Source organism: Simochromis diagramma, unplaced genomic scaffold (assembly GCF_900408965.1).
Source record: "Simochromis diagramma unplaced genomic scaffold, fSimDia1.1 OVJJ01000802.1, whole genome shotgun sequence".
Taxonomy (NCBI): domain Eukaryota; kingdom Metazoa; phylum Chordata; class Actinopteri; order Cichliformes; family Cichlidae; genus Simochromis; species Simochromis diagramma.
Window position 1 is genome coordinate 1,898,012 of NW_024387492.1, and position 21,632 is coordinate 1,919,643.

Genomic DNA, 21,632 nt, shown 5'->3' on the forward strand with positions numbered 1-21,632 from the left:
CTGACATTTCACATGAAAAAAATCCCAGGATCACTTCTGTTTGCATTGTAAAAGGTAGGCTTGGTGAAAACATAGCAACAGTATCCAAGCGCAGCGAAGCTTTCACACCTCTGTGGGGCGATTCTCAGTAGAGATTGCAAAGAAAACACACACACCCGCAGGAGGGTCTGTGATGTCACTATCTAGAAGCCTGCTGTATCCCTGTCTGAGAGTGTGTGAGAGTGCGTCACATCAGAAAAACGTCACCGCTGCAAGCATGCACGGCTTTTTCTGTGTCCTTTAGAAATTCCAGACATACTTTAACCGCTGCCAAGTATCAGAATGAGGAATCTGTGGACAAACTGTTCTTGCAGACCTCTATGTTTTCTTCCTGTTGCCGTGATTGTGTGCTTTTGTGTATATATGGTCACACATTCACCGTGTGTGAGAAATGCCGGGACTTCCACTTTACGTTTATGAAAGCTGCCTTTTTTTTTTGGTGAAGCTATGCAAGCGCTCTCGTCTCCACGGGCCATGTGTTTACTGCTGGTTTCCATGGACACCAACCACTGACGCTGTACATTGCCCTCTGTCTGCGTGTGGGTAAATTACCACTTATCTGAGTCAGTAAAATGCCTCAAGGGGCTTCACACCTCGAAAGTCATGAAACTTTCCCACTTTCGTAACTGACCAACTCCAACCTCACCCGGTGCCGGTTTATTAAGCCCAAGCTGAAACCGATGTGGTCTTACATAACAGCTCTGCAATAAATAATGATAATGGTGATAATGGTGATAATGGTTTTTTTGCTTCCATCAAAAACTGCTAAATGCAACAAAAAACGTCCAGGGTAACTTTGGAATGGCCACAAAGGGAACAAAAAAAAGCACACAGTGTGTTTTGAATTTTCTGAACTTGTTTTACAGTAATACCAAAAGTCTGGTATACAGATGACGTGCATGGCTACTTTTTTTCCAGTAAAAAGATGACAATGAGGAAGTTTTGGTGTGCAGTGCATGTTTTACGTAAAGATCCTGGAGTTGCAGGACTATATTTAGAAGCCGAAACAAGGCAAATTCTGGAAAGTATCTATTTTTGTGGCTTTAGCTTTCAATTTTGGGAAATGCACGCATTTCCTTTCCCACTGATTAATGAAAAGCATCGAGTTCTCTGTACACAAAGTGTGACTCTGAAGCCAGTCGATGGCCAACTCGTCTGGAGCAGGGTTACAGTTGGCCTGCATTCAAAGACACACCTCTCTGCACCTTTCAGACATGAGAGCTATTATGCATAATCTGTACGCAAACCTGTTCAAGATCATCCCTGATTCCTTCATTAGCATAAAGACACACCCTTATATTTGTTAGAATGGTTTCAGGGCATTTCAGCCTGTTGCCAGGGTGTGTTTGCAGCCTCAGTTTTCCTTTCTGTTTTTTTTGTCTCGCTGTTGTTTTGCCCGTATTTCTGGTTGCAAAGCATTATTCACATTACCTGCACTGTGTGACTACTTTCATTTAAAAAATTTTACTAACTTGAAGACATTCTTTGTAGGCAAATGGAGTCTGGAGGTCGGTGGATTAGCCTCTGACTCCCGACAGTGTTTAGTTACCATTTCAGTCTGTTCTTGTTTTTAATTTTTTTGGGCAATTCAATTTCTTTTAAGTTGGAAATACCAATTTACCAGTCCTACCACTTATCAGTTTCTCATTCCATAATTAGCCTGCATACAGTATATTCTTTCACTTGGACCAGATATTATAGACGAGATAAAACATGATGCTCCAGCCACCAGATGGCGATAGCTGTGGCTGCAAAACCCTTCTGATCCTATAGAAATCGATGGGAAAACAGCTCTCCGTCCTGACGTCTGTAAACACTTAAATGATGCATTAAAGGTCTCAGTTCCTCATTTTGGGTCATACTGAACAAAAAATTAAGTGTGTTTTGTAAATCTACCATGCATCAAAAAATGGAGGATAATTCGGGGGGGGTGCCCATTAGCCAGTGAGCGTGCAGCTTCACAGTAAGACCCACCACTCTTTACAACATGCAGTTTTTCATTTCAAGGCTGCAGAAACTAAGGAATGATGTCACCTTCCATCTTTTATTATATATTATTTATATTTTTATTATTCGCATTTAGCTGATGCCACGTTAGTCTAAGGCAGTGGCTCTGTTGGAGAGAGTGGTGACTTTTTATGACTAAAATGTCATAAAAAGCATATTGATCATTTTCCCATCCATTTAGCGGTTTAGTTTATCCCCAGTATATCTTTGTTGCTTTCTTCTGACCACTGCTCATGCTCGGGCTTCATCTGGGTCCGAAGCTTCTCCAGGACTCAGGTCAGACTGACTACTTTTCAAATATTTATCTATTGCTATTATGCGCTGCGTCGTCTCACAGCATGACTATTATGTAATTTCTTCTTCGTCTTCTTCTGTTTTACTGGAAGTTGGCGACCCGTTTAATTAGAGCAGGTAGTTGTACTGCTCTCTAATGGAAGAGAATGTAATTGTTCAGCCCGTTACTCACGCTGGTGGCTTAGAGTACTAATCAGGTGGAACCAGATAATCTTCCACGGCACACCTGATCGTTTCTCACGGTACACCTGTGTGCCGCGGCACAGTGGTTGGGAAACACTGCTCTAAGGAGCTCATAGAGGAGGTGTCACATTAGTTTTTGAAGCCAGAAGTTATCGTTTATTTGGATAGCACAGTAGAGTGCCCTGGTTGGGGTTTGAACCAGGAACTTTCTTGCTGTGAGCTAGCATTGCTGACCACTGTGCAGTGGTACAAAAATAAGATAAATGCTCTCTTTAGCCTAAATACAAGGATGTGCCAGTGGCAAGCCCCAAAATGAAAGTAAACAAGAAACACAAACTCTGTTAATTTCAAGGATCCATACATGCATCTAGGCTCATTTATTTATTATTTTAATTTTCCATGTTTCCAGCTGATTTCTCAGCCATTTCTGACCGAGTGTCAGTTCAGGGAGTCAGCGTTCAACATCACAACTAAGAGTGTAACTGTTCAAAGGTGGATGTTTCCAGATTATTTATAGTTTGTAACCTGAAGGCTACATGTTTCCTCCTGCCTGCTACCTTAAGGCTTCTAATCTTACTTGTGGCAGGAAATGAGATGTTTTTTTCTCTCCCCAAATGTGTCAGAGTGCAAGTCTCTGAAGTGCAAGATAAAGGTAAACTGAATATAAGATAAGCAGAAAGGTTTTTTGTTTTTTTTACGTCGCTTGCATTAGTTGGTTGTATTCAGTTTAGCGTCTAAAAATAGCCTCAGCTTCCCAGATGTGGACCTGTCATTCATGACGACTTCCCTCCTGTTTCAGCAGGGAGCTATTACTTCATTTTTACAGTAATCACTCAGTGGACAACCTAAACAAGATCCTTTTTTGTGTGGGCATACTGACACAGCAGTTCTACACCCAAAGTTGACACAAACTACACCCACCTTATGTTTTCATAATGTGTGGCTTGATGTAAAAAAAGGAGTATTTTACTATGACAAGTTCACACATTGCTGTTTTCCATGGGTGATATTTGATAATGGGTAGGTAGGGTTCAATGATATGAGTCAGGATGTTTCTCTGTCAAAGGGACTTCACCGCACTGATGCAACATAATTAGTTGTTAGTGCATAACAGCGTAGATAACGTATCAGATATTATATATAATGCGCTTTAATAAAATCATTAGGATTAGATTAGTTAATGTGAGTGACGTTTGTTCTTTTCCAGTGATCTCACTGCGTCTGCATGGCTGAGGAAATGCACTGACCCTGTGTGTTTCCCATAACAAATTGAGAAATGGTTCAAACAGGTTTCCATACCTGTTTCAGTGGTGTATGCGGTCATAAGATTTTGCGTTTCCTTCTCTTTCTTCTGCTATAACTTCTGAAAAAGTTGACAGAAGACATCTGAGACTCAGTGTATTGACTGAAACTTTCAAAGTGAGGTGAAAATCTATGAGATCCTCCCCTTTCTTGACTTAGTTTCGTGCTGAATGCGCAAATGCATATTTACTTCGGGGAAGTGTAGGTGTTATTCGGAGAAGGGGTAATACCTTTGTTACCCTTCCCAGGCATTCCCACGGTGTTATATGTACATGCATATTGTAGCTGTAGGCTATATATATATACAGAGCAGGAATAAGGATCCATTTGATATCCTTTCCTCCTGCCCCACTGCCCTACTGCCACAGGCATCTCTCACAGTCAAACTACCAGGTTAAAAACACTTAGAGCAGCACGCAAACACATGAGAGGCTCTAACATCAGCTCTATGACAATATGACAGCTGGGGACAATTTTCTGGCCATTTCAGGACTTTTTTTGTTTTGTTTGTTTTTTTGGTCTTTTAGATGTTTGAGTTTCAGAGATTTATTGAAATTGTTCGGCATGTTGGGAGAATCTCATGCTTGTATGTATGTAGGCTACAGCCAGTAGCTCATTAGCTTATTTTAGTCTAAGAAATAGGAGCAGGGGAAACAGCTAGCCTGGCCAAATTGTACACAAAGTGTACAAACAGCAACTAGTACTTTTGCTGTTGTCATAGTCACAAGGTTGCCAGGCAAATTAGTGGGGTTTCCAGGAAGTCTTTGTCGTCAGCTGAGGAAAAGTTCCAGCATGTGACTCCCAGTAAATAAAAAAGGGGAAAAAAGAAAATAAAAAGAACTTCTCTGCATTAATCAAGACACACCAGAAATTAATTTAAAGGTGCTTGTAGATCTGTTTTAACCATTCAGCTAAGCTAGCTGTTTCCTCACATTTACAATCGAAGCTATGCTAAGATAAGTTTATTACTGCTGGAAAGGAATCAGAGGTCACAGATGAAGTGGGACAATGGTCTTCTATTCAATGAGTCATCATTTTAATCCCTCCTGGCTATTAAAAACAGTGTAAGTTTAGCATAAGTCGCTTCCACGTTAGCGTAAGCGATGTCTGTCTGTGCTCTTAATGCATAATTAAAATCACTTCCTGCAGTCTGGTTTGTTACAAATGTTGGAACTGTATTGGCGATGTGGGATTCATACTAAAAGTTTCTATAAATATGCTTATCTTGCGCTAAAGGTAACTGGCATGTATGTAACGTTAAAAATTAATGTGCCTATTCTTCAAAGTTTCACTCGAAATGGGAGCTGCTACCATTCGTTTGAACAAAGGTTTAGTTTCCCCTTCACCACCTCAACATGTTGCAAAACAGCTTCTTACCTGGGAAACATTAGTCCTTCTTCTTCATTCTTGGCAATTCAGTCACTGGAATGACTTCAATTGAAATGAAAACATGAATTGAAATTGAAGGTTTTACATACTGGGACATTTAAAAAAACAAAACAAATAAAAGGTCCACATTTTACAGCAATAACTTAAAGCAATTTGCTTTCTCATTATGACTTTATCAGTCTCTCATATCATTACAGAGGAATTGTTATCTGGGCGTATTTTTGATTCTTTTCTTTTTCAGCCATTCTGTTGTAGATTTGTTGCTATGCTTGGGTTTGTTGTCCTGTTGCATGATTCAGTTTGAGCCCAGCTTTAGCTGTCAGACAGATGCCTTCACAGAGGAGGTCATGGTTGACTTAATGACTGCAAGGTTGGGTCTGCAAAACAAGCCCGAATCCTTCCCCTCCACCGCTGTGCTTGACAGTTGTTATGAGCTTCTTGTGCTGATGTGCTGTGTTTGCTTTTGACCGAGTGTGTTGCTGCATTTGGTCCAAACATTTCCGCTTTGGTCTTGTCTGTTCCAGAAGTCTTTTGCTCTGTCCAGATGCAACTTTGCATATACGCTGCCATGTTCCTTTTTTGAGGCCCGAGGCGCTCCCAGCAACCCTTCCTAACAACCTGTATTTGTTCAGTCTTTATCTTATTGTACTGTCATGAACTTTGACATTTAACATGCTAACTGAAGCTCATAGAGTCTGAGACGTACTTGTTGTTGTTGTTTTTTTTACCTTGGGTTGGATTTGCTGCGACATCCACTCCTTTGAAAATGGGCAACTCTCTTGAATATTTTCCACTCATGATAATCCCACTGCTGAATAATGGACTTAAAATAGTTTGTAAATGGCCTTATAACTCTACCTACATTGATGGGCAGCAATAACTGCTTCTCTAACATCACTGCACATGTTTGTCCACCTCTGTACTATGTTAGCACACACCTGAATGCTCCACACCAGCAAAGTACCAAAACCTCTGCTTTATAAAGGTGCTCCCGTTTACTGATGATCACTTTATCATGTGCATTTGATTAGCAGAGCCTGGCTCTAACTTACCCTCATAATTGTCACAGAAGATGTAAGGGTGTACTTTTCACACACTACTCCTACATTCAATAGCTCAATAGGTCACTTAAATAATTTTAGAACCTGCTAAGGCCAGAATAGAATAGAATAGAATAGAATAGAATAGAATAGAATAGCGGTCATTTTATCTGTACAATGAAATTATGGGCGCTCCACACCAGCTGTGCCAGAATAAAATATAAATAATGGACAGCAGGAGCAAAAAGCAAACAAGAGAAATATATACGAACGTGATGGATAACCATGCATATTTGTGTGAGTGTATAGTGTTTGTTAACAGTCCGAATGGCCCAGAGGAAGAAGCTGTTTGAGAGTCTGGAGGGGTGGAACCTGATTGACCTGAGGCGCTGACCAGAGGGCAGCAGGTCAAACAGGTGGTGGGCGGGGTGCAAGGGTCACCTGTGATGGCCTGGCTTTCCTGAGACAGGAGGATCTGGCGATTGTCTCCAGGCATGGCAGAGGACCGCCGGGGATTTTTTGGGCAGTGTAATTACCCCCTGTGCAGCCTTCCTGTTCTCAGTTGTGGCCCCTGCGCACCAAACACCAGGCAGGAGGAGAGCATGCTCTCCACCAAAGGGGCGGCAGAAGGTCAGCAGCAGTTGTTCTTCCACAGGACACGGAGGAAGTGCAGCCACTGCTGGGCCTTGGATGAATTATTTTGTGTACTAATACATAACCGTGGTGACCGTGGCTCAGGGGGTTGGAAATCGCATCTGTAACCGGAAGGTCGCCGGGCCCCGGGCTCTCTGTCCTGGTCGTTGTGTCCTTGGGCAAGACACTTTACCCTACTTGCCTACTGGTGTTGGCCAGAGGGGCCGATGGCGCGATATGGCAGCCTCGCTTCTGTCAGTCTGCCCCAGGGCAGCTGCGGCTACAACCGTAGCTGCCTCCACCAGTGTGTGAATGTGAGAGTGAATGAATAGTGGCATTGTAAAGCGCTTTGGGTGCCTTGAAAAGCGCTATATAAATCCAATCTATTATTATAAAAACCTAGTGTACTTTCACACAACATGTAGAATCCTAGTCTACTGGTTAGGCCAACATGCAGTTCAGCTTAAGGGGGCTGTTGGAGCTCTGCCTTTACACGTGTAGTGAGTGAAACAGGCTAACGGCAGTTAACATTGTAATAAAAATTTCAAAGTGTAAAGCAGAGGAGGAATGCTAATGGAGGGGATTTACGCCATTTCAAAGCTTCCCACAGCACAATGAGCCCAAGAACTCAAACTGTCTTTAGAGTGAGACGATTAGCTCCAGTGGTTCAAAGGAGACAGAAGAGAAAACGCTTCAAGTGAAGAATAGATCATAATTACAACTACAGGTGATTTCAGCCACATTTTAATGATGTCAGAAAATAGGCAGGGCAGTGACCTGTGCACACAAGTATGATCTGAGCTCATGTATTTACTTTGCTTTACACATTATTATCACAGTGCTGACAGCCATGTGACTGGACATGCAAAGCAGTTAAAGCAGGTGACAGTGAGCTATGATTCTCCCAGCAAAGCTTTAAGTAATACAGTTGGAAGGAAATTAGGAAACATGCAGCCCGACCACAAACTGTGATTCTCTGTTTAGTTTTCTTTCTCTTCTCTCGAGTTTCTCGTTGATTGTCTGTTGTGCCAACCCAGCATTGTATAAGACTCTGAGAAACAAAGAAAAACATTACAAGTGTTCTGAAATAAACCACAGACAGCTCAGACTTTCTGCCTGAGTACTATACTGCGCGAAATACAAATTAAACAAGCAAAGTTTCCTGACACACTTAGAGCCGTGTGAAGCGCTACGCACTACGGAAATAGTGAGTCTACAAGATAAGCCACGAATCAACTGAGCAAAATCTTTTACCGTCTAACACTCTCCCATATATTTCTGCATCTGCCGAACATCAGGCAGGCCTCCTGTCAGCTTTGGTGTCGTGCACTAGCTCGTGCTGCTAGAATGACCCGGACTGTTAAAGGAGTTCAGAGAATCAGCAGTCGCTGGTAAGACGACTGGAACATTCTGTGTGTTTTTGGAGAGAGGAAAAACAAATGCAGCCAGCAGACACATAATGGATTCATTACTGCGTGTCAGACCACCCGAAAAGCCACAGCGTATTTTTGGCCTCCACCTAAAAAGTACCTTTGTGATCTGCTACAGCCTCCCCCTTCAGTCTAGCTGCAGTAACGCAGTAACAGGAGACACAGAGAGACGTCCAGTGCAGTTAGAAAGCATGGAATGGATCAGATTGCATCCGAGATGTGGAAATCATGAACAACTGGCTTAAAAAATAAAGGAGAAACTAAGATGATTTATAAAGGATAAACTCAAGAGATAAGGGGGGAAAGGAAGGGGGGAAAATCTTGTTTATCTACAGTTATTTAAATGTTTTGATTAATCATTTATTATCACTATCAAAGCAACTATAGCACCAAGACCAATATGGCAATGTGGCCAGTAGAGGATGCTGTGGATGTGGATAAGGACTGGAAGTTCCAAAGAAGGACTTAATAGACACAGAGGGCAGGCCAGGAACAACTGAAATCACAGCTGCTTATAGATTATGAACACAAATGCACTGATTCAAGACGAGGCCCAGATTAAATTAGAAAAATCTTTGCTTACTTTTCTTTCTTCTTTTTTCCACAGATAAAGAGTGAAATGAGCCAAAGGGATCAACACTCTCTTAATGTGCTTATTGTACTGTTACATGGGCAGCAGCTTGTCTCTGGGGCTTTACCCTCTGCAGGTCGTCTACTCGTATCAGAGGGTTCTTATTGCGCTCTTGACATTTATACCTCATGGAGGCCAGGCTTGAGTTTCTGGGCCTGAATGTGACGGTACAAAAATTACCTTTAAAAAATGCAGCAGTATGTATTATTTGACATTATTAGTAGATCTGCATGTGCAGCCACCACACAGAGAATAAAAGCTCATTAAATGACTTTAATGTAACTTTAAAAGAACATTAAAAATTAAACTGTTTTTCTTGTCTGTTTCCTGATAGTGCAGAAATGTTACAAATGTCTACACGGGGAACTTAACACACCTCTTTAGCCCCCTAAAAATAGCCATGTGCCGTCACCTTGAGGCCTAATAATCAGCTGATTGTGAAAACAACCGGTTTAATTCCCTGAAAGCTCACCCACTGCCTTCCTTCTTATCCCCCCGAGCATATGATACACTGGGTCAACCTTTATGAAAGGAAAGCCAATAATGCCATCCCACAATGGGACACACTATCCACTTGTTTACAATGCAAAAATGGATGTGAGACATTGTTATTCAGGTGACCCTCTTTCTTCATGATGGCTAAACATAAAAATGCGGTGTGAGTGCAGTCGGATCGTGTGTTCCCGAGTCCTCTCTGAGATCTCATCCTTCGCCACTGTGGACAAAAAAAATCTGAGGAAAGACACAGAATGTAATTTTTAGCTCAACCGGCCTAAAGACAGACGAGCCCACGCCGTGACACATCCGTCATCCCACCGGTTCATCTGTAGTTCACAAAAATTGCTACTCCTACAAACACAACGAGCACCTAATGGGGTTTTTTACTCCTAACGTACAGAACAAGATGCAATAGTTAGCACGGTTGCCTCACAGAAAGAAGGTCCTGGGTTCAAATCCCCCATATGGCCGGGGCCTTTCTGTCTGGAGTTGTTCTTCCTGTGTCTGCGTTGGTTCTCCACCTTCACACAGGCCAAAGACATGCAGTTAGTGGGGTTGATTTAATTGGTGATTCTAAATCATAGGTTGACTGTAACGGTTGTCTCTCTGTGTTAGCCCTGCGACAGAGTGGCGACCTGTCTAGGGTGTAGTCTGCCTCCCAACATACGGCAGCTGAATAAGAGCCAACATAACAGAATGTATGTATGGAAAATGATAAAGAAGGAAAGTCATCAAATGCCAAATACTGATCATGGAGGGAGTGGTCCAGTGCAGCGACATGCCGTTCACATATTTCCATGTATTTTATGGTTACTACTGATAATACTCTTGAACTTTGATTAATTCGGTGAATTAGATTGAACTGTTCAGGGTATGAGCTCACTGGATTTCTTTGTATCCTAATTCTCATTGGTTTGTGCAACACAGCCAAACAAGTATCACCGTCTTTCTGTGGAGTTGTTACACCTCTGCTTTTGACTGTACTCTCAGGAAAATCCTGCCTAATCCTGAGACTTTTGTTAAAGGGTTAAGAAATTCACAATCCCTGTCTTGGGTAGAGCTTTGCTGTTTCATATTTTTGTACCATTTGTGCAGCCAACAGCAAGCATATTAAGTTTATTTGTCTATTGTGTAATGCAATCAGCTATTCGTAGTTAAATTGTGTACTATTTTATTTGTTTGAGTTTATCATTATTCTTAATTGTTTCTCTTTCACTTGAGTGATTTCAAGAACAGAGGAGCTTTGGAGAACCACCGTCAAAGGCCTCTATCGCCCTCGTGTGGTTGAAAGGTGAAGCTTGTGGGCTCTGAGTGGATATTGTGTACAGCACTATACTAAGTCGAATATTGTACATTTCATGAAAGCAAATGTTTAAAAAACGTAAACTACCTCATTACAGGACACCAAAATCCATTTTTATCAGACATCAAAAAGCTGCGTTTACATTTCCAACAAATGGATCATTGTATAATAAAAGAGAGCTGTGCACAGATCTCTCCTGGCAACAAGTAAATTAATAACCGAAGGAGCTCAAAATAAAGACAAGACTATCACAAGTGAGGGATCATTAAACTACGTTAAAAAGCAACTTCTTGTCAGGTAATCACATTTTCTGGCTTAGTTTCTGTCTTCTAAAGGTTGCAATTTCATGGTGCTTATTCTGTACATACCTAAGTCTAATATCTGTATGAAAGCCTGTATGGGGTTTGTCTCTTATCCCTGCATATGCAAATATTAAACAGTGAAACTGAACACCATTCGGCATGTACTGATTTTATTTTACCGAAGTGCTGCAATCTTCTCCAGTAAAAGAAAATGCACTACTTTCATTCTTCCGACTGTCCATCACGGCACAACACAACATCACGACTGCAGCCTCCTCTCGCTCCTCAAGTCATCCATCACTGCCACCCAGGTGAGTGAGAATAGAGTCAAGCGTCGAGCCGTGACAGCTTGAACCCCGAGGTGCTTGAATCATCTGCCACTCAGCTTGCAGAGGCTCTCTAACACCTCTGCAATGTGTTCCTGCAGCTGCACCGGGTGCTTGGAACCTGTCTGGTTCCAGAGCCAAATAAAGGGTCCAGACCTGCAGGACTAACACGCTGTCATTCATGAGTCAGCTCCGATGAGACTTTCTCTGTGCTTCCAGTCTCCATGTTCATTAGAGCTCCACACCTGCAGCTCTCATATTCCCTGCAGATGTGAGTTACTTTTAACTCCTGTGAAAACACTTCACAGAGCCATAACTCAGGTGGTATTTACTATTTAAGTGCAAGTAACAACACAAAGAAACATGAATAGTATCCATTTCTGTTGAGATGTTTTTTTTACAGCTTTAAGGTGGAAATAACAGCCTTAAAGGTTAATCGTGATCTAACCAAAATGTCATCTTGCCTTTTGAGTGAGTTCAAGTTATTGAATATATTATATTACATGCTTTTTATATTATTATATACTTTTCCAACAGCTCGTAGGATGTTTGGGAAGTTTCTTTTAGATGATTTGCATTATGAAGTAAAGAAAAGGGGCAACACAATAACCATTTGGAGGAACTTATAAACCCCTACAGTTGACTTACACACTGATGAGGTATAACATTATGACCACCTGACTAATATTGGTCCCTCTTTAGATGCCACAACAACCCTGACCCACTAAACCTGAAGGTGTGCTGTTGTATCTGGCACCAAGATTTTACCAGCAAATCCTTTAAGCTGTGAGGTGAGGCCTTCATGGATCAGACTTGTTTGTCCATCGCATCCAAACGATTGGCCGATTGGATTGAGGTCTGGAGAATTTGGAGGCCAAGTCAACACCTCAAAGTCATTGTTGTGCTCCACAAACCTTTCCTAGACCATTGTTGCTCTGTGGCAGTGCGCTGTTCCTGCTGAAAGAAGCCACAGCCATCAGGGAATACAGTTTCCATGAAACCATGTTAATGGTCTGCAACAATGCTTAGGTAGGTGGTACGTGTCAGAGTAACATCAACAAGGATGGCAGGACCCAACAAACTGATGCATGGTGTATTCTGACACTTGCATTAACTGTTTTGGTCATTTGAGTTAGCTCATCTGTTAGATCGGACCACACGGGTCAGTCGCCACAACCTTACAGTCATGAGCGAGCCTTGGCCGCCCATGTGCCTGCTGGTTAACCACTCTCCCTTCCTTGGGCTACTTTTGACAGATGGTGACTACTACAGACTGCCAACATCCCACAAGACCTGCAGTTTTGGAGACGCTCTTAATCAAGTAACATGACCATGACCTTTTTGTTACTCTTCGCTAAGCCAACTTTCTTCTGGTTGGCTGCCCCTCACAAACTGTCTGTATTGGTGCATTCACAGAATCCTGAAGTCTGGGATTACACAAATACATCCAGATACACTAAACTTATTATCTGAAAATGTGGCTGTGTAACTATCAGACAGAAAATAGGAAAGAAAAACGAATACAGTAACAGTATAGCTTAGATACTACAAGTAGCATCTAGTTATAGTAGATTTATGGGTTAAAAAAAAATGACCTCCAAAGATAGAAAATGAAAAGGATACAATTTTTTTTAAAGGTATGGATTTTGATCAGCACCAGAGACTGCAGTGCCAGCCTGTCTAAATCAATTAAAGATTTGTAATATTAACAAAAGGTGCTTGTCATGAAATATAAATATAGACGCATTTGTGAGAGTCTCTAAACTGCTGTGAGGAGTTAATGTTTAAGTTAAGTGTACAAGAATTAATCTATGGACAAAATAAAGAATTAATCCTCACAACAGACTTGATATAAAGAGACGTTTTGAAAAAAGTTTTTTTTTAAAGACTACAAATCCCTGCAAGCTTCCGGTCGCAAGCTCGTTCACAGAAGCATTTGATTGGACAAACTCAGTAAAGCGCCTTATGATTGGTTGACGGTGGCCATGTTTGTATTTCCAGCTGGTAGATGCGGGCTAGCTAGCCGGTTAGCTACCGCTGCATTTGGCTCTTTCTTCGGGGTGAAACATTAAAGAAAGGCCGTGCCACCCCGTTAACACCGGCTTATCTGACAGTCGCAATGCCGGTCCACTCGCGGGAGAAGAAAGAAAGCAACCACGAAGAAATGGAGGTGGACTTTCCCGAGCAAGACGGCAGCACAACAGACGAGGAGGATACCGTGAGCTCGTCCGTGTCTGAAGATGGAGACAGCTCGGGTGGGAAAAATAGGCCTTGAACATCAACCGACAGTTAAACTCGTGTTACATACTCGAGTGTAATTTATATGTTTAACAGTGCGCGTGATTTCTCTTAAAAATGGGCTGACAGGTTGCTTGGGTGTGAAGTGCAGTGTGGGGTTGTCATGTGGATGAGGATAAAAAGCAGTTGTGGTGTGGAGGGGTTGTCAAAGCTGTCATGTCTGTATGTGAACAGAGATGGACGATGAAGACTGTGAGAGGAGGAGGATGGAGTGCCTGGATGAGATGACCACACTGGAGAAGCAGTTCACTGACCTGAAGGAACAGTAAGCTCTCTGACATGTTTCACACTGAAAGCAGCTCTGACATCTGGGACTCACACTCTGAGGTGTTTGTCAGATTCACTGGGATATTCCCAGTGACATGGACCGTGGATCTTGGTCCATTTTAGCCAGTATTACTGGTCAATATCATGGATTTGTCTTGTTGCCTTCAGGCAGTTTGTATAAAGTACTGGTTCTGAAATGGTGTTCCAGTATGCTGTGAGTCCAGAGGCCTATACTACAAAATAAGTTCAACATACCCACGCAGCCATCTACCAGTTTGCCCCAACACAGAGGTTTGTGGAGCGAGATCTGGAAACTATCCCAGCTGTTACAGGGAGGGGGAGACATGAGCGTAGTGATGCTCAAACACAGCTATAAACACTGCAGACTCGCTCACTATCTGCACACTGAAGTCCACACATGATAGTTTACAGGAATGATTGACATAACCTGCTCTGGAGGAGGTTGTAGATTACCATGGCAATGTACCCCGCCATGACCTGACTGGGACTTCTGTGCATGATCTTTGCTGAACCTACGACGTAACCTATACAAGTGGCCGATGTCATTGAAACATTTATGCTTGTGCTAGTGCATTACATGCTATTTACCATGTCCTTTCTCCCCTCCGTCGTCCCCCGCTCTTTGTTGTGGTCGGTTTTTCCAGGGTTAACATATTTGTCCCTCTAGTTTTCCCACTGCTTTGGACATTGTCCCACAGCCCTTCTGATAGTATCAGCAATCAGTGCTGAAGGCCAGTCGCAATAGTTGTGGGCTGCCTCAACTGGTCGTGTAGCTCCATTTCTAGAGAGGTGCTACATTTCACACCAGGTTGTGCCATAGATTTCCTGCTGAAGCATAATTCCCCAGTAAGAAGTGAGTCATAACACACCCTCGTAACACTGAAAACCCAAAGGGTGAACCTGGATTTGCATCAATAAGCCCCAAATCTTGCTTCACAGTACAGACCTCCAGTGTGCCTTTGGATTCTGTGTCATTCCTGGGTTATTACTGTCCAGTCCAGGTACTTACTTATGTCATATTTGGAGAGATTTCTACCTGTCATTCACCGGGCCGGGCCATGCCAGTCACATTTATACATCAGTTCTAAAATGGGTTTGACAACAGACATTACAACACGGTTTTAAAATGCAACTATCTGCCGTTCAGGTTGTATAAGGAGCGTTTGAGCCAGGTGGACATCAAGCTCCAGGAGGTCATGGCCGGTTGTGCCCAAGAGTATCTGGAACCTTTAGCCAACCTGCAGGAGAACATGCAGATCAGGACCAAAGTGGCCGGTGAGTCTATAGTCGTCATGGAGACGTATAGGTCTGACTGTGACCTCAACATACAAAGTTTACATTGTAGTTTGTGAACCCAGTTGGATTAACAGTATTTCTGCAAATATTACTTACAAAATAAGGTCTGACCTCCATCTAAGTCACAAGTCCAAGCAAAGATGGTCTGACTGAACAATACTGAATCATGCAGGCTGGAGAAATTAGGTGCATCCCTGAAGTGAACTTGTTTAACAGCAGTAATCTCCATCAGAGCGTTTCTGTAGCTTCTTCTCAGATTTCCACAGATTTCATCTGTGCTTCAAGCACGTGTGTATCGATCTTCATTTATGTGCAGAGATCCTGATCATTTAAAGGGTTCACTATATTTTCTTGGCATTTTAAATGGGAATATAAACTGTGAAATACTATCACCTCCTTTATGTACGACTCTCAGCTGCAGAAAAGGATCTTGTCCTTCCTGCAGATTAGATTTGTATGATTTTTTTTTCCAGGGATCTACAGGGAGCTGTGCTTGGAGTCAGTAAAGAACAAATACGAGTGTGAGATCCAAGCAGCGTGCCAGCACTGGGAGGTGAGAAGTTAAAATACATCTTGTTCAAAAACAGAGAATTCTTTATCTTTTTTCTTTCTTTTGAAGTTTCAAATACGTCTGTAATTTTAGATTTTTGAGATGTTTTGCTTAATTGCGGAGTAAATTCAACTCAATCCTACTAGTTTAAGCTATTTGACCATTTTTGCTCAGTATTGTTGTGTGTGCATGTGTGTGTGTGCGTGTGTGTGTGTGCGTGTGTGTGTGTGTGTTTTCTGCCTTCTAGAGTGAGAAGTTGCTGCTGTTTGATACTGTGCAGAGTGAGTTGGAGGAAAAGATCAGAAGACTGGAGGAAGACAGGCACAGTATCGACATTACCTCAGGTAGCAACAAGAACATCTTTTTTTATTATTCTGTATTTTTATCAGGTATTTATCCAGAGTTTAGTCAGGAATTGCCAAACATTTGTCAGAAGTTGGGTCTATGGTGACCAGAGATGGGCAGTAACGCGTTACTTGTAATCCGATTACTTTTTTCAAGTAATGAGTAAAGTAAGGGATTACTGTTGCAAAAACAGTAATTAGATTACCGTTATTGCGTTACTAAAACCGTGATTTTATTGCGAGAATGTCTCACGACAGTGACGTAAGCGAGTGCGACGTTAGTGACAACAGCTGTGTGCAGATCAACAATGGATAATATATCGTGTGCAGAGAGAGTATGAGCGTGCAGCGTTTAAAGCGTGGAAGTACTGACCTTACTTTGAGTTTGATTCCATAAATGTGACAAAAACATTAGTGTCCACTGTGCGTGGGAAGAAAACGTCTAAACTTCCGAGCAAGCACCGAGTAGCTACCATGTAATGGGAAACTCACAGAGAAACTCGCGGATTCTTCCACTGACCGCTGCGGCACACCTGCACCAGAGTAAACCTCCGCCTGCCCCACTCCTGCTTTACAGGTGAAAATAGAGCAACAGGACCGCTGAGTCTTTGACTTTATTTATTTTCTGCTGTGTTTTACTTGCATCTATTTGAAAGACTGAGTGTAAACACAAAAAATATTTTATTTTATGTGCTGGAATGTGCAGAAAATTAGTTTAAATGTTAAACTAATTTCTTCCAGTCAGAGAATGTTGCAGATAATTAAATGTTTGCTTGATGCATAAAGTTAAAAGATTAAAACTAATAAAACAAGGCAGAAAAAGTAGAATTGGGCTGAAAGATCTGTCGCTTTATCAACTATTCAGGGTGTAAATCATGTTTTTTAAAAAGTAACTAAGTAATTAATTACTTTTGAAAATAAGTAATCAGTAAAGTAACAGGATTACTTCTTGGGGGGACGTAATCAGTAATTAGTTACTCATTATTTTTCAAGTAACTTGACCAACACTGATGGTGACTCACATTTAGGTTGCCTAGCTGTACTATACTGTAAATAAAAGATGGACGGGTACAGCTTTAATTCTGCAATCCTCGTGATGACCTGCGGGGACCCACAGCTGCACTGCTCATCTGATTTATAATCCAAGTAATGACATCGGATGAGTTTATTGTCAGTTAAATCTACACTGTTTCAAAACAGACAACCCCAAAACAGGACTGTTGTTTCACTAGTTTTGCATTCGACCAGGGTCAGTGTCACTGCTCGTAGGTGATCCTACACGGGTGGCCTGAGGGATGGACATTGTCTGGTGGAGCCTTCCTGTTCTTATGAGTATAGATATCCAGCATGATTTTGATCCTTGTTGAAATCTGATGTGTTGTTTTGAGCAGTGTAGAAGGAAGTGGTCAAACGCACAGCTGTTTTCTGCTCTCTCTCCGTTCTGCAGAGTTGTGGAATGATGGATTGCACTCACGGAAGAACAAGAAAAAGGACCCGTTCTGCCCGGTCAAGAAGAAGAAGCCCGTCGTTGTTTCTGATATCCTTCGCTGCTGTTCTGTCCTTGTCTCATTCGTCTCCACACACAGGCGTGCTGTTAAAACCAATGTTTTGTTTGTTTTTCCTGTTTTTTTCCTCAACTTCTATCACGGCCTTATATTGTTTACATGCTGCAAGACCTGGATATCCTTGAAGACTGGACTGCAATAAGAAAGGTATTCTTCTGAAAGCAGAGTTTGTCACCTGCTGAATGTGTCCAAGCTGTGATTTAACCTTTCAAGTTGTGTCTGTGTCCTCCCCTCACAGGCAATGGCATCACTGGGGCCCCACAGGGTGAAGGTGGATGGTAAGAGTTTCTCCTCGTCCTTGGTTACAGTCGATACCTGGCTGAGTGTGGCGATCGACCCGCACTTACACACGAGGGGTTTTGACTCAGTACTTTGTGCTCAGAGGAGACTCCCTCCTTTTTTAGAAGACTTTTTATTTCTTTTAACCTTACTCTGTCCCCGTCGCTTGTCTTGAAACCTCTCCGTCTCTTCCTCTCTTTCCTGCTCCTTCTCCAGTGCCTGCAGTAAAGCCTGACAGACATCACCACGTGGCACGCTCCGAGGACGGTCGACTTTTCTATGACAACCAGTGGTACTCCAGGGGACAGGCCATCTGTATCAACAGGAAGGACGAGTACCCAACTAGGTGTGTGGGAAGGGGGTTTATTGGAAACAGCTTCTAGTATGAATTCTGAATGTGTGTGCGTCTGCTCGTGACACACTGTGCAAGGCTACGTGACTGAATGGCTCTCTAGTCACATGCTGGGGAGACAATGTGACTACGAGGCTGAATGTGGCTGCACATTCTGCGTCGCGCCCTGTGTGCCGTCTGGAAAGGATGCGCTGTCAGTTGAAGGCACGCAATGATGCCACATCACCTCCCCCTCGCTTTTACCGCCACCACTGAGTGGCGAAACAAGCAGGTGGCTGTTATGAGCAGTTAGAGCTGTGATATGGCAGCTATGCACACCAGACAATATACCCCAGGGCAGCTGTGGCTACGACTGTAGCTGCCTCCACCAGTGTGTGAATGTGAGAGTGAATGAATAGTGGGATTGTAAAGTGCTTTGGGTGCCTTGAAACGCGCTATATAAATGCAATCCATTATTATCATTATTATTACAGGTAATGTACTTAAACTTATACAAATACACAGGGGCCAAGTTAAGTATTAAGAACTGTAACAACAAATGCAGCTGTTTTCTGCAGATGTGTTCCAGCACTGTGCTCTTGAACTACCATCTTCAGCAGGCCGAGGACGACAGTGTAGTTGGAGTAGCTCTGACCATGTGATGAGATCCTTCCTGTGGAAGCAGCTCAGTAATGAACCTGAACATCACTTCCCTGTCTGTAGTAGAAACTCATTTGTTTTATGCAGGTGTGAACAAATTCTTCCTGTGTCTGCCTTTCACAGAAAAGGTGCTCAACATATCTGCTGTACTGCAGTCGTAGAGGAAGCTCTTCTAATAAAGGACTGAATGAAACGTTTTACAGAAGGATGATGAAGCAATTTACAAGCAGTTAAACATCTGGTCCTTTTTTAAACCCTTTACCAGGGTTAGAAATGACTAATCTACAGTATATTCCACTTCCAGATCTCATGTAACAGTAGTACAGTAAAAGGATACTGCAACAGTGACAGAAGTACAAGCAGTTTCATCCATGTGTAGAATGAATCGTGTTTCCAGTAATGCTGCAACAAGGAGCCAGTCAGAGCAGCAAATGAGCTGCTGAAATAAAAGCCAGGAGAAGTGCTCACATGACCAACACTGCTAAACACAGACACCTGATATACTTGGACAGCTATTCATTAACTGGTCAAAGGATAAAATGTTCATGTCGTTATTTAGGTTTTAGTCCTCCTGTGCAGCTCTGGACTCGCAATGATCCAGTTATTTTTGTTCTCCTGCATCAGGGAAGACCTGTAGACACCTGAGGCTGGGTGTATGAAACGCTCGTATGTTTGCAGCTCAGATCTGTGAGATCCAAAGTGTGGACACACGGTCTCAGATTTATAAATCTGTGTACACTCTTTGTTAGTTTAGATTTAGAACTCATTATTAAACTTATTAAACCACAAATTAGGCCACTACTTATTGAATTGTTCTGCCAGTTTTATGGTCAGTTTTCTTCATTCTTCACTATTATTTGTCAATGATTGGAACACAGAAGTAACCCAATGATAACAAAATAAAAATATGTGTTTTTCTAACTGTCTTTAGGAAACTTTGGCCATTCAGTGGAATATATGAAATGGTTTGTTGCTGTTTTTCAATTAAGCTCATCTACTCGCTCCTGCTCATCCTAGTTTCAATCCGTCTGTCCGCTTGATTGTATAATGTCTGTATTAGAGCAGTGTTTTTTCTCTGCTTATAGAAAGTGTGGAAGCTAACGGCTCAGGGAGAGTAAGTGAGGTCACTTCTGCACTATAGACTGTATTTAAAAGATGGAGCGCTACCACGATGCCTCCAACAGTTTAGATACTTTCACTGTGCAGCAGGGTTTAGGTGTGCGAAGACGTCTGGAGCAATGTCCTTTGGACAGATGAGACCAAAGTGGAGATGTTTGACCGTAATGCACAGGTCCAACATATCAGCACAAATGCCTCATACCAAACGCACAGTGGTGGAGGTGTGATGGAAAGAATCAGTTTGCCCAGTCACAAGTCCAGAGATTATATCAAAGTGATTGATATGCTGTGGCGGGATATTTAGGACAGCTGTGCATAAATGAATGGCCACAAGGCTCTGTTGTAAAGACGAGGGCCAAAAACCCTGAACGACAATGTGAAACACTGATAAACTAATCAAGAACATGTTTAGGACACATCTATTAAATCTTTATTGTTTTCTAACCAGAAGCCTGCTGAGCATTACAGAGCAGGTTTGACTTTGGCTTCCTGCTTAGAAGCTGCGTCCTCCTGTGTGTTTGCACACAGTCATCACACACGTCTTTGGCATCTGAGAGGACTGGGGGGCGATTGTTCACTGACGTTGTTGTTGTTGTTGTTGTTGTTTTTTGTGTGTCATGCAGTGCCATCATCACCACCATCAACAATGATGAGGTGTGGTTCAAACGACTGGATGGTACCAAGTCAAAGCTGTACATCTCCCAGCTGCAGAAAGGCAAATACACAATCAAACACTCGTAAATGAAAAACACGGCCACATACGAAAACCATCATCTCTGCTGCGTTTGTCTTTCTCAGTGTCCTTTTCCATGTGGTATTTTTGTACATTTTACTACTACTACAACACACACATACACATCTCATTTCACTCCCTCTGTGCACAAGTTGCAAATACATAAACTGACCCTTCTGCTATAAGGAGACGATCTTCTCTGTAAATATGTATATGTATCTTATCGACAAGGTCACAAAGTGTCATTTTCTCTGGAACGGAGATCAATGCAAAGTGCTGCTAAACAGAAAGGTGAAGAACCAGAGCATTAGCAAACTGTGAACCACAGAGCTCAGTCGCGTGCCTTTCTGAGACTAGACAATGCCTCGGCTGATGGAGGGGTTTTGGGGGGGGACAGAAAGTCCTGAACAATATCAACGCAGTGAAGCCATACTCTGTACTGGGTTAGCACCAGGAGCGGGAGAAATGAAGCGGGTCAGCGAATGTGTGAGTGAGAAACACTAACGCCATCAGCAGTGTGTTTGATTTGCCTCTCCAGACGCACCAGTTACACTTGAATTTCATGCTCGTACAGAGCCTGATAGATCTGTATTGGGATCCCCAGGGACCCCAGACCAACTTTAATTTAGTTTAAAAAGTGTAACCGAATCAATATTATGTGAGTAGTTATATTATGAACACCATGAGATTAAAGCACCCCAGAGGATTTATTGAAGGGGAGACACTGTACTAAACAAACTCTTGGTCTTTTAGGATTATCTTTTTTTTCCAGCACTACATTTTATTTAACTC

At 42.3% G+C, this 21,632-nt stretch overlaps 1 protein-coding gene and 1 long non-coding RNA gene across 3 annotated transcripts; one reads left to right on the forward strand and one right to left on the reverse strand.

The window, feature by feature from the left end:
- Positions 1 to 7,615: 7,615 nt before the first annotated feature.
- Positions 7,616 to 8,887, reverse strand: LOC120724774. Its single transcript, XR_005693988.1, has 2 exons — positions 8,142 to 8,887; positions 7,616 to 7,936 (listed from the first exon to the last, which is right to left on the reverse strand). It is a non-coding gene; the product is annotated as an uncharacterized LOC120724774 (long non-coding RNA).
- Positions 8,888 to 13,363: 4,476 nt separating this feature from the next.
- Positions 13,364 to 20,869, forward strand: LOC120725224 (breast cancer metastasis-suppressor 1-like protein-A). Of its 2 annotated transcripts, none has more exons than XM_040017989.1 (10): positions 13,364 to 13,632; positions 13,850 to 13,940; positions 15,111 to 15,238; positions 15,733 to 15,812; positions 16,057 to 16,153; positions 17,601 to 17,690; positions 17,801 to 17,865; positions 17,957 to 17,996; positions 18,214 to 18,343; positions 18,907 to 19,778. In XM_040017989.1, the coding sequence occupies exons 1-10, from the start codon at positions 13,497 to 13,499 to the stop codon at positions 18,929 to 18,931; spliced, it is 882 nt and encodes a 293-aa protein (XP_039873923.1). In that variant the 5' UTR covers positions 13,364 to 13,496; the 3' UTR covers positions 18,932 to 19,778. The 2 variants fall into 2 exon arrangements, with proteins under 2 accessions (XP_039873923.1, XP_039873922.1); XM_040017988.1 differs by lacking the exon at positions 18,907 to 19,778 and adding an exon at positions 20,731 to 20,869 and having other exon boundaries at positions 13,365 to 13,632.
- The last annotated feature ends 763 nt before the right edge of the window (positions 20,870 to 21,632 follow it).